At 44.5% G+C, this 12,720-nt stretch overlaps 1 protein-coding gene across 3 annotated transcripts in view; it reads left to right on the top strand.

The window, feature by feature from the left end:
- Positions 1-12,254, top strand: part of AP1B1 (adaptor related protein complex 1 subunit beta 1) — a 117,504-nt gene extending 105,250 nt beyond the window's left edge. For all 3 annotated transcript variants that reach the window (XM_030217509.1, XM_030217510.1, XM_030217511.1), the window contains one exon: positions 10,833-12,254. In XM_030217509.1, coding sequence (XP_030073369.1) covers positions 10,833-10,907 — 75 coding nt within the window. In that variant the 3' untranslated portion in view covers positions 10,908-12,254. The remainder of the gene's footprint in view (positions 1-10,832) is intronic.
- Positions 12,255-12,720: the final 466 nt, after the last annotated feature.

Here is a 12,720-nt window from a genome sequence, read left to right as displayed (position 1 = left end):
CCTTTTTAAAAACCCAGATACACTAACCATTGTTACCAGATCCTCCAGCAAAGAGTTCCAGAGCTTAACTATTTGTTGAGTGAAAAAATATTTCCTCCTATTTGTTTTTTTCCATGTAACTTCCTCGAGTGTCCCCTAGTCTTTGTACTTTTGTAACGAGTAAAAAATCGATTTACTTCTACTCGTTCTACACCACTCAGGATTTTGTAGACCTCAATCATATCTGCCCTCATCTGTCTCTTTTCCAAGCTGTAAAGTCCTAACCTCTTTAGCCTTTCCTCATACGAGAGGAGTTCCATCCCCTTTATCATTTTGGTCGCTCTTCTTTGAACCTTTTCTAATTCCACTATATCTTTTTTGAGGTACGGTGACCAGAACTGAACGCCATACTTAAGGTGAGGTCGCACTATAGTATTTTCGGTCTTATTCACCATCCCTTTCCTAAAGATTGGCGATATGGTGGAACCCTGCGGAGGAGATAACACTCCCTTCATTTTCACCTTATAAGATCTACTTAGCAGGAAGCTCCTGAACCACTTTAGCACAGCTCCACTGATACCTTTGTAATCCAAAATAGCAAAACCTGCGAGACATATCGAACTGCATTAAAAGAACCTTTTCCTGTGTAACCTCTGCAAGTAGTGTTGTGGTACTGTCTCTGTTAAACCCACTTCTAAAACCTGACTGAGACACAGCATAATATCTTATATGAACCAAGTAGTTCCACAGCCTCCATAACCTTTACCAACAAAGGTATGGAGGCCACTGGTCGATAATTAGATCTAACACTCAGTTGCATTGAAGGTTTTTTTTTTTTTTTGAATGGGAATAAGTATTATGCTTCCTTTCTTTACCTGCAATTTTCCCATATCAAGCATTTTTATTATGCCCTGGTAAAAGAGCAGTAAAAACCCATCCTATATAATAAAACTCACCTTCAACGTTCTGAGGACACTGACGTCAGTGTCGCTTCCTGCGGGCACTTCCTTCGGATTCGAAGGGTTCGTGGTGGTGAAGCCACCGAAATCACTGTGTCTGGGCCCTGCCCTCACGTCAAACATGATGACATCGAGGGCGGAGCAATGGCGTCAAAGATCGAGGGCGGAGCAATAGCGTCAGTGGATGAAGGTGGCGTGCGTTGACGAGGTGCGGAGCAATGGCGGTGAGTGACTTCACAACGCCGAAGGGGGGGGGGGGGGGGGTTCGGCAAGAAAACCTTGCTAGCGCCCGTTTCATTTGCTCCAGAAACGGGCATGTTTTACTAGTATCTAATAAAGAGATGTTGCATTTTTCCATAAGCGTGATTTAACGGAGACTGGATGAGGCATAAAATCCTGAGTGGTGTAGAAGGGTAGAAATGTACTTTTTGAAAGAGTGAAAAATCGATTCAGAGACCAGGGGATGCTCAGTGAAATTACATGGAAATACTTTTAAAACAAATAGGAGGAAATGTTTTGTTTTGTTTTTTTCACTCAAAGAATGGAACTCGCTGCCAGAGGATGTGGTAACAGCGGTTAGGGTATGGAAAGGTTTGGACAAGTTCCTGGAGGAAAAGCCCATAGTCTGTTTTTGAGATGGACATGGGGAAAACCACTGCTTGCCCTGGGATTGGTAGCATGGAATGTTGTTGCTATTTGGGGTTCCTGCCAGGTACTTGTGACCTGGATTGGCCACTGTTGGAAGCAGGATACTGGGCTAGATGGACCATTGGTCTGACTCAGTATGGCTATTTTTGTGTTCTTATGATCTAGATTCTAAATATAGTCTAATATGGGTCCAATTTCTGTACTGGGTAATTCTTTTCTAATATCTATCTTCTTCCTAAAGGAAAGGGCTAGCTCCTCTGCTGATGGAAGAAGCTCGTTTGTTAAAAGTAGATCTGTTACATAGTAAATGACGGCAGAAAAAGACCTGCATGGTCCATCCAGCTTTCCCTACATGATAAACTCATATGTGCTACTTTTTGTGTATACCTTACCTTGATTTGTACCTGTCCTTTTCAGGGCACAGACTGTATAAGTCTGCCCCGCCTCCCACCACCGGCTCTGGCACAGACCGTATAAGTCTGCCCAGCACTATCCCCACCTCCCGCCACCGGCTGTGCCAACCAATCTCGGCTAAGCTCCTTAGGATCCATTCCTTCTGAACAGGATTCCTTTATGTTTATCCCACATGTGTTTGAATTCTGTTACCGTTTTCATTTCCACCACTTCCCGCGGGAGGGCATTCCAAGCTGTTGGGTTGGTTAGTTTATTTTCAACTGAATAAACTTCTTGACAGCCAGAGAAGTTTACCCTATGCCTGGAATAAACTTCCTGAGCCCTTAAGCCAAGCCCCCTCCCTACCCATCTTCAAATCCTTGCTCAAAGCCCACCTCTTCAATGTTGCTTTCGGCACCTAACCTTTATACCTTTCAGGAAATCTAGACTGCCCCAATTTGACTGCCCCCACTTGACTGACTGTACATTTGTCCTTTAGATTGTAAGCTCTTTGAGCAGGGACTGTCCTATGTTAAATTGTACAGCGCTGCGTAACTCTAGTAGCGCTTTAGAAATGTTAAATAGTAGTAGAAATCACTTTCCTCCTTGATTCTGTATGTAATTCTTTTGGTTCTCTGGCTGTAACCCTTTCAGGCTTCCTACATTCTCTTTTGTTCTTCAGCAGTTAATCTCGCGATTAAAACTTTTAATTGCACTTGAGTGATTAAAGGTTTAAATCATTGTGTAGTGCTAAGTGAAATGTATTTATTTGTAAAAATCATATGCACTGCCCTCTTTTTGAGCAATCATCCACATGATTGCTAATGTAAAAACAGAGAAGTCAATGTCACAGAATCACTCTGTCACTGGAAAGAAGAAAACCTGCCCCATTGCCTGCAGCGGAGCAAAGTTGTTGTTTTGTTTTTTTTGTTGGGTTTTTTTTTTTGTTTGTTTGTTTGTTTTAGCTGTTCCTATGACCTGCAGCGCAAAAGACTTTGTTTCCTCTTAAAGGAAATGGAATCTGGTTTACATTGTGATTCAGCCAGAAGGCTAGTCCATAAATTAATGAGATCAGCACCAGAATGAGCCATGCATGAGTCTTGAAATCATAGTGCTGGCAGCACAGAGCGATCACTACCCCATTCCTCCTGCTCCACGTGGAGAAAGATAAATTACCTTGTACAGGATTCCTAGCTTTTGGTGGGCCTAGCAAGAACACACTGTCCTGATTTCGACCTGCAGCAAGTATAACAATTAGGGATATGCCACGCATTATATGAACCTGAGAGGAACTCTCTTGATAAATTGAAGGTGATTTGAAGGAAGATCGTCAAAATGGAGTTGGTGTAATATTTTGCATTATAAGCCATATTTAAAAAGAGAGCCATTACCTGAGTATAAAAGGCTTTTAAGAATTTCCCACCCACATTCAAAGGAAGGGGGAGAGGGACTGAGAATGCAGTTAGCAACTCATAGTTTTGTAGTTTCATGTTTTTGTACAGGGAAAGTATCTGCGTTAAAACTAGTCATAAATGTGTGTGGGTACTTTTTTCCCCTAGGTAGTTTTCAAAGAAATGTATGCATGTGTTTTCCCTTTAAGAATTGGTGCAAAATCCATGGGTTAAAGGACCACAGAATTTGCAAGTACCTGTATTTTGAAATTTGCGGTTAGAAGAAGGGAGAAGGAAATATCAACATTCAGATATCTTATAGGTGTTAATAAGATACCAGAAGGTAGATTTTTCATAAAAAAAGCTTCAAGGGCAAGGAGTGGTGGTTATAGCCGCTGTTTGATCAAAAGTTTTAATTGCAGTTTAATTGGTTGCTTACAGATGTTTAGTCAGAATTAACCGTATTTTAATCATGGTCACCAAAGCTCCTACTGAAGTGTGGAGGAGTGGCCTAGTGGTTAGGGTGGTGGACTTTGGTCCTGGGGAACTGAGGAACTGAGTTCGATTCCCGGCACAGGCAGCTCCTTGTGACTCTGGGCAAGTCACTTAACCCTCCATTGCCTGCCGCATTGAGCCTGCCATGAGTGGGAAAATGTGCGGGGTACAAATGTAACAAAAAAAAAAGTCTTCCCCAGCATGAACCTTCCTCCCAGAGCCCTCCAAGAGTAATCCACCCTTCCTGTACTCTCTTCCCCAGCCTCAAGAAGATCCGTTCTCCTGAAGTGCCACTGTCCAAAAGCAACCACCCTTTTTTTGAAGACCCTCTCCCCCTTGCCTTAGTGTATCCATACCCTTTTTCCAGGCCTACCTGAAGAATGCCCTGATGGTCTAGAATTGTGATCTCCAGTCGCTGTTGCCTGTACTGCTCCAGGTTTAGAGTGACGACTATGACCTCCTTGCGGTAGTCTTGCACATCTATAGGCAGGCGCAAATGGATGGATCTTGCCAAATGCTTCTTGTTTGCTATGTACATAAGTATTGCCACACTGGGACAGACCAAAGGTCCATCAAGCCCAGCATCCTGTTTCCAATAGTGGCCAACCCAGGTCACAAATACCTGGCAAGATCTTGAAAAAGTTCAATACATTTTATGCAGCTTATACCAGAAATAAGTAGTGGATTTTCCCCAAGTCAATTTAATAATGGTCTATGGACTTTTTCATTAGGAAGCCATCCAGACCTTTTTAAAACCCCGCTAAGCTAACCGCCTTTACCACATTCTCTGGCAACAAATTCCAGATACTGGTCAGTCCCTCCCAAATCCCCCGCTCCCTCCCCTTCCCCTCGGAAGAAACATACCACCCATGTTCCTCCTCCCTCCCCTTACTAGCCATACCAACCTGAAACAGTCCCAGCCACACACACATCCAAACCACAACATTCATCCCCCTATTGCCTCTGCAACCCCCCACATCTGCTTGTAATATCACTAAATGATAAAACTGTAGATCAAACTTTAAATGTTTCCAGACCAACTGGATAGCCGCCGATCAGTCTAGGTCCAACAATGTCACTGCTGCAGCAAACAGGAAAAGTCGGCTCATCAAGGTCGCCTCCGGTTGCGAGGTGTAAGTTGCCATGCCTTACTCCAGAGGCCTCTTGGGAGCTACACTCCTTCGTCAGCTCCCAGTTTTTAAGGCTGCAGATTTCCAGGAAGATCTCAGGGTTCAGACACCACCCCCCCCCCCCCCCAAAAAGACCTCCAGACCTTCTAGGCTCCACAGCAACAGTAAACTAGTAATGTGCACACAAACTCAGTAACTGACAAGACCCTCGAGCAGCACTTACGACTTCCACTGAGGCTGCTCCAACAACAGTGGGTGTGTCAGTGGAATCACTGTAGTCTATCCACAAAAGTCTCAAGGTATTTGGGGTCCGTGAAGTACAATGCTTTGTTATCCTATAGAGCTCGCACTTTAGCTGGATACAACAGCACAAAATGTACTTCCTTATCAAATAGACGTTTACAGTGGCGCCCCATCTGCTTTCTTTGGTCTGAGACCGCCGAATAGTTCTGGAAGAGTAGAATCTTACTGCCCTCATATTCCACCAGCTTCTTTCCTCTGAATGCTTGTAGAATTTTGTCCTTGTCTGCATAGTTAGGATCTTGGCCAGCCGTGGCCGTGTTTCGCCCTCACGCAGCACTCCCACCCTGTGGACTCAGCGCGCTATCTGGGAACTGCAGGCCCAACTGATCTGTCAGCCAGCGCACGACCAACTGCCAGAGGTCTTTGTCCTTCACTATTTCTGGGACCCCTATTATTCTAAGGTTGTTTCTTCTACTTCTGTTTTCTTGGTCATTGACCTGCTACGCTAACTGAGCACACTTCTGCTCCAATGCCGCGATCCTCATTCCGAGATGTGGTCCTCAGCCTGCTGAAAGTGCGCACCTTGCCTCTCCACTGACTCTCTGATCTGGTCCACTGAAGTTTGGACAGTTTCTCTTCCAGGATGGTGGAAATCTGTTGGATCAGCTCCTGAATGGCTTCCGCCGGTAGACCTGCCGCCTGAGTACCCTCCTGCGTCGCTGCCATTTTAAAACGTGAGTCCTGTGTGCGGGGCTTCTTGGCGCGCGGGGTCTTCGTGGGCATAACAATTTTCCATGGCACCAAAAACTGCCAAGATTTGGCGAAAGAAGCCCACGTTCCCTTCTCGCTCGTGTGGCCGTGGGGTTTCCCCAAGAGTTTTTTTGCAGGTAAATTTGAAAGATTTCAGGGTGGTAGGAGCGGAGCCGGGAACAGAGACGTCCGCTCAGCCACAGAGCATCAAGTGACCCCCTGATATGAATTGTTTAATCGATAAATTTTCCAAATTACATTGTCAATTAGATTCCTGTCCTACTGTCTATATGAGATGTTCTTCCCCTGTTATTTAGACTCAAAATCCATGATTGGCTGTCTACCTTACTAGCACAGGGCCCGTTTCCTCCTTGTTCAGGAGATTATTTTAACCCTATGACAAAGATCAAGAAAGAATTGCGAGCCATAGTAAGTAGTTACAGACCAGTGGCTTCAATACCATTCTTAACTAAACTTATAGAGGCCTTAGTTACCATTCAGTTGGAAAATTATTTAGACAATTTAAACATATTACACCACTTAATCGGGGTTTCGGATGAATTTTAGTACCGAGACACTATTATATACATTAATATTTGAGTTTAATTCCCTTGCTCAACAGAGTGAAAAGGCTTTGGCTGAGGGGAGACATGATAGAGGTATATAAAATAATGAGTGGAGTGGAACAGGTGGATGTGAAGTGTCCACGCTTTCCAAAAATACTAGGACTAGGGGGCATGCGATGAAACTACAGTGTAGTAAATTTAAAACAAATCGGAGAAAATTTTTCTTCACCCAACGTATAATTAAACTCTGGAATTTGTTGCCGGAGAAAGTGGTGAAGGCGGTTAGCTTAGCAGAGTTTAAAAAGGGGTTGGACGGTTTCCTAAAGGACAAGTCCATAAACCGCTACTAAATGGACTTGGGAAAAATCCACAATTCCAGGAATAGCATGTATAGAATGTTTGTACGTTTGGGAAGCTTGCCAGGTGCCCTTGGTCTGGATTGGCCGCTGTCGTGGACGGGATGCTGGGCTCGATGGACCCTTGGTCTTTTCCCAGTATGGCATTACTTATGTACTTATGTACTAACTCGACTTGGTGCATTTGACATAGTGGACCGTGATTTGCTGTAATATTGGAATTACTGGAAATGTATTAAGTTGGCTTAAGGGTTTCCTTAAGGCAAGGTCCTATATGGTTAAGATGGATGGAGCTTATTCAGAGAAATGGCATGGTGGTTTTCAGAGTTCTTCAGGGTTCTCCACCCTCCCCTGTCCTATTTAACGTGCTTATGGCATCTTTAGGTTTGGCTGGTTTTAAAGTATTCATGTACATAGATGACATCACAACTCTGATTCCAGTAACAACAGATGTTGAAGATGTGAAATTTCAGATAGAGAAATGTATGATTTCTATATGGATGGTTAATAACTGCCTAAAAGTGAAAAGACCAAATTTCTTTTGATTGGTCAAAAGGAAGTTTATTAAAAAAATGAGTTCTTTAGTGGTGAATGGCTTGACCTATAAATTGGAATCATGATTAAAACTTTTAGAAATTGCTGTAGATCAAGGTCTGACATGGGAAGTTCAGGTGAACGGCCTCGTTAAGAATTGTTTTTGGTTTATCAATAACCTTGGTCGGGTTAGGAAATACTTCACGCAGGAGAAATTTAGGTTGTTAGTACAAGCTTTGATCGTGACTAAAATGGATTACTGCAGTATCATTTATCTGGGATGTGCAAAACATCTTACTACCGTGTTTCCCCGAAAATAAGACACTGTCTTATATTAATTTTTGCCCCCCAAAATGCGCTAGGTCTTATTTTCAGGGGCTGTCTTATTTTTCGGGGAAACATCGGGGTTGGCCCACCCGCCCGCCCTCCGTCGCTCCCGGAACTAACCTTAAACGCCTCCTTTCACCTTCGCAGCAGCAGGGCAGGCCACTCCTTCCTTCCGTTTCCCGCCCTCGCCTGACGTAACGTTCGCAAGGGCGGGGCACGGAAGGAAGGAGAGGTTTGCCCTGCTGCTGCGAAGGTGAAAGGAGGCGTTTAAGGTTAGTTCCGGGAGCGACGGAGGGTGGGTGGAGGGGGGGCCCGGTGGCCTCGGGTGGGGGGGGGGGGGCGGCCCGGGGGTGGCCTTGTCCGGCTCTCGGCGGCCCTGCTTTCAAACAAAAATTTGCTAGGTCTTACTTTCGGGGGAGGCCTTATATCTACCAATTCAGGAAAACCTCTACTAGGTCTTATTTTCGGGGGATGTCTTACTTTCGGGGAAACAGGGTAGAAAATTACGGACTATCCAAAATACGAACATTTGGCTTATTTGCGGCCTGAGAAAGTTTGATCGAGGAACTTATGTCCAGTTTCATTGGTTGCCGGTGGAGGCCCGCATAATTCTTAAACTATGTTTTGTTTTCAGGATTATTAGTTTTTCCTCAGGTTATTTGTGCTACTAGTTAATATACTATCTTCAAAATATAAGTGTTCGTGATTATCATTTCCTTCATATAAAGGACTACGGTCTAAAAGAATTTTCTCCAGCCTGTTTACCTATCAGGCAGCTGAAATTTGGAATTCTTTATCTTCCTTTCTGATTTCTCTCCCTCAGTATGTCTCTTTTCATAAAATACTTAAGGCAGTTGTATTCAAGAAATAAGTTCTTCCTGGTTAGCTTTAGATTAATTTTAATTTACTTTTTATTTGTTAAATTTGTATCCCACATTTTCCCACCTATTTGTAGGTTCAATGTGGCTTACATAATACCGGAGAGGCCTTTGTGAACAAATACAGGGTGGTGATGTGGTAAGATCCAAGTTCATGTGGCACAGCCACGTTAGGGAATTGGAGAACGGAAGAGTTGTGTGATGATCTTAATGTTGTATCTTCTATTAAAGCTTTGTAAGCTCCCCGTTTATTGTACTGGATTTTTGATACGTAATCCGCTCCAAACTAATATTTTTTGGTGAGAGTGGAATAGAAATGACTGGTAATGTAATTTTCATTATGCTACTGAAATACATTAGAGCACTAATATACCAGCTACTGGGAAAATGGAACAAAATAGACTGTAATAGATTGCTACACAGACACCCCTTGCCAGCAACATTCTTCACCTCAGATGCAGATGCAGAACGTGAATCTCACCTGGTACAAAATAGGGAACCTCAAAAGACATGCAGACAAAAACTGAAAGCAGAGATACTGGACTCTGCATGTCGTGCAGCACCAGAGAAGGAAATGCATGTCATCCTGTACAGTGCACAATAAAGCCAACAGATTTGTAAATTTTCAACACTGACGTAATTCAGTCACTAAACTGAGTGGAGGAGTGGCCCAGTGGTTAGGGTGGTGGACGTTGGTCCTGGGGAACTGAGTTCGATTCCCACTTCAGGCACAGGCAGCTCCTTGTGACTCTGGGCAAGTCACTTAACCCTCCATTGCCCCATGTAAGCCGCATTGAGCCTGCCATGAGTGGGAAAGCGCAGGGTACAAATGTAACAAAAATAAAATAGATACTATTGGAGATTCTACATGGAATGTTGCTACTATTGGAGATTCTACATGGAATGTTGCTATTCCACTAGCAACATTCCATGTAGAAGGCTGCGCAGGCTTCTGTTTCTGTGAGTCTGACGTCCTGCACGTATGTGCAGGACGTCAGACTCACAGAAGCAGAAGCCTGCGCGGCCACATTGGTGATCTGCAAGGGCCGACTTCTACATGGAATGTTGCTAGTGGAATAGCAACATTCCATGTAGAATCTCAAATAGTAGCAACAGTGGAGGAGTGGCCTAGTGGTTAGGGTGGTGGACTTTGGTCCTGAGGAACTGAGTTCGATTCCCACTTCAGGCACAGGCAGCTCCTTGTGACTCTGGGCAAGTCACTTAACCCTCCATTGCCCCATGTAAGCCCCATTGAGCCTGCCATGAGTGGGAAAGCGCGGGGTACAAATGTAACAAAAAAAAAAAAACCAAACTGAAAATAAAATCCTTTTTCCTTTTTTTGTTCCCAATCTTAGGTTCTGCTTTCCTCTGTCTGTGCTCTGTTTCCAGGGTCTCCTTTCCATTTTGCTATTTCTTGTGTCACCTCCTGCCCTATGTCTGTTTGGCACTGATCTTTCATGTTTAGCTTTCTTCAGTTTCGCTGCTGCCTTCTTACATTTATCTTGGTTTCCCTTCATGCGCAGCCTGTCTCCCCTCCCCTGAATATACAACATTTCACTCATTTTCCTCTATGGCATTCTCTTCTCCTCCCCTCCCCCATTTCCCTCCTGTGTGTTCAATATATTTTCCTGCCTTCCTCCTCCCACCCCTCAGGCCTCTCCTCTTCGCCATGATTCTACAAATTTTGCGGCTAATGGCATCTGTTGGAACAGGCCATCCGGAGGCTTTTTCTCTGCCACGTCCCTCCCACGCGGCAAAGAAAATTTCGTCGGAAGGACAGACCCCAGGGCTGGCCAGAGGAAGGCCTGTTCTAATAGCTGCCAACAACCGGTTTGTAGAATTGCAGCGGAGAGGAGTGAGAGGAGGAAGATAGTGAGGTGACGCCCATGACCTGGAGGGGATTACTGCAGGATCCCTGCATGCTTGGAGGGGACTCCGTGGCACATCTAGGGAGCAGCCGTGGCACACCAGTTGAAAACAGCTGGTCTATAGAATAAGCAGGTTTCCTTCCAGTCCCAGAAGCAGTAGCAGGACCTGAAAACTGCAGAAAAAGGACTGGAGTAAAGAGTTTTTTCACATAGTTTGGATGTAGGGTCAAGGTCTGTATCACCTGCTCTTGTTGCAGTTTTTCATCTTTCAACTGAATTCTTCCATTGTTTTGTTTTGTTTTTTTCCTCTTTTAGCTGTCGCTGAAATGTCGGGCACCAGAGGTATCGCAGCACGTGTACCAGGCATATGAAACTATCTTGAAGAACTAAAACACCAGATGGACCCCTTCTGATCTTCTCGCTTTGCCCCTTCCCAGATGGGGAGACTCACGCCTGGGAACCCAGAGGACGTCTGTGCATGTTAATGTGTGTTTTGTCCCAGGAGAGAATCTGATGCTACCTGAACCATCTCGCCTCTTGATACCACCAGAGAATTATTCTTCCCAACCTTGTTTTTCCAGTCTTCTACGTTTTGTTTTTTGAGAGGGGGGAGGGAGGGGGGGATTGGGGAAAAGTTTATCTTTTCTTTCCTCATCCACTGCTGTATTTGATCTTAATGGAATATTACACTAAGCCCTGGTTGGAATCCTTTTGCCCTCTGAATTTAAAGTATTTTAAAAAGCCAGAAGGAATGAATCGTCTGGTATGCAAGTGCAGCCTCCCCTCTTTAAGCCCCTGCCACCTCGTGCTTCACAGTAAATGCTTTTGCTTTCATATTATGTTTGTGGTGGGGTATTTGCCAGTGTGTGATCTCTTGTGGGGGTGAGCTGTACTTTTGGGGTGGGGAGGGGGGGGTATGAGATTCCCAGAAGCAACCACGGTAAGCGTTTTTGCAAAGGTTTTAGGGGCCCCTTCATTCTTAAGGGTCAGAGTGGGATTTCCAAATGAATGTGTTAAGAGGAGCATCTTGTCAAGGAATGAAAAGGACAGAAGGAAAAGCACCACAGCTGGTTCGGCCACCCCTTATCCCTGCAGCCTAGCTGCTGAGTCAGGTGTTTTGTTCTGGTCATCTTATCCACTATGGAGAGACCCAAGTCTGTCCTTCCATTGATGCCACTTTGGCTGTAGTAGTTCCTGGTCTTTCCCGCCTTTGCCCTGCTAGCGTGCTCTGTTCGGTAGCCTTTTTGAACCTTGAGCTATGTGTACACGCTAGCATGGTCAAATCACACTGTTCACATCATAGTGTCATCCTTGCTGGGCCGGTTACAGCTAAAACAAAAAGTGCCCATTTTTTTTTTGCAAGGTGGCAGATGTGCATGTGGTAATAAGTAATACCAAGCGTGTGTCAGTTAAATTGTAAGTCTGACGACATGTACAGCATTTCACAGTCTTGAGATCAGTGTGTCGGAGAGAATGGGTGACGTTTCTGAAGACTGGCTGCTCCCAGGAACACGGGGGCATTAAGATACGATAAGACACATATACAGTAATGAAATAAGTTATCCAGTAGCTCAGTTTTTGGTGATTGTTGTCTATATGTGACATTCTCTCTTCTGAATCTGAGCTATGGTCATAGCATTTTACTGATATTTTGAAATTTTTAATAAGATTCTGCAACCATTTTGGTTGTAACTAGCTAGAACTATGTTTTGATGAAAAAGTAAGTGTCCTTTAAAATTTGTAGCTAGATGGGGGGAATAGTGGTACTTGCCACATGCTTTAGGACAGTGGTTCTGAAACGTGGTCCTGGAGGCATCCCAGCCAGTCAGGGTTTCAGGATACCCAGAGTGAATATTCATGACAGAGATTTGCATGCACTGCCTCCACTGCATGCAAATCTATCTCATGAATATTCATTGTGAATATCCTGAAAACCTGACTGGTGGGGGGATGCCTCCAAGACCAGGTTTGGGACCCACTGCTTTAGGACATGTTAGGCAAATGTGGAGCAGGTGATGGTCTTTTAAAACTTCTGCTTTTGTGGTGTGTACTGTGTAAAAATGTGGGTACACACTTACGGGCTGATGGGCAAGTAGGCTACACACAAGCCACGGAAGGGGCTCTTTCATGCACAAGAACTGTTGATCCATGGGGGGGATATTTTTTCCCCCCCTTTGCTGTCTGTTGAATACTGCATTCAGAA

The sequence above is a fragment of the Microcaecilia unicolor genome, chromosome 11 (assembly GCF_901765095.1).
Source record: "Microcaecilia unicolor chromosome 11, aMicUni1.1, whole genome shotgun sequence".
In the NCBI taxonomy this organism is placed as follows: domain Eukaryota; kingdom Metazoa; phylum Chordata; class Amphibia; order Gymnophiona; family Siphonopidae; genus Microcaecilia; species Microcaecilia unicolor.
This window is presented reverse-complemented; position numbering and strand designations above follow the sequence as displayed.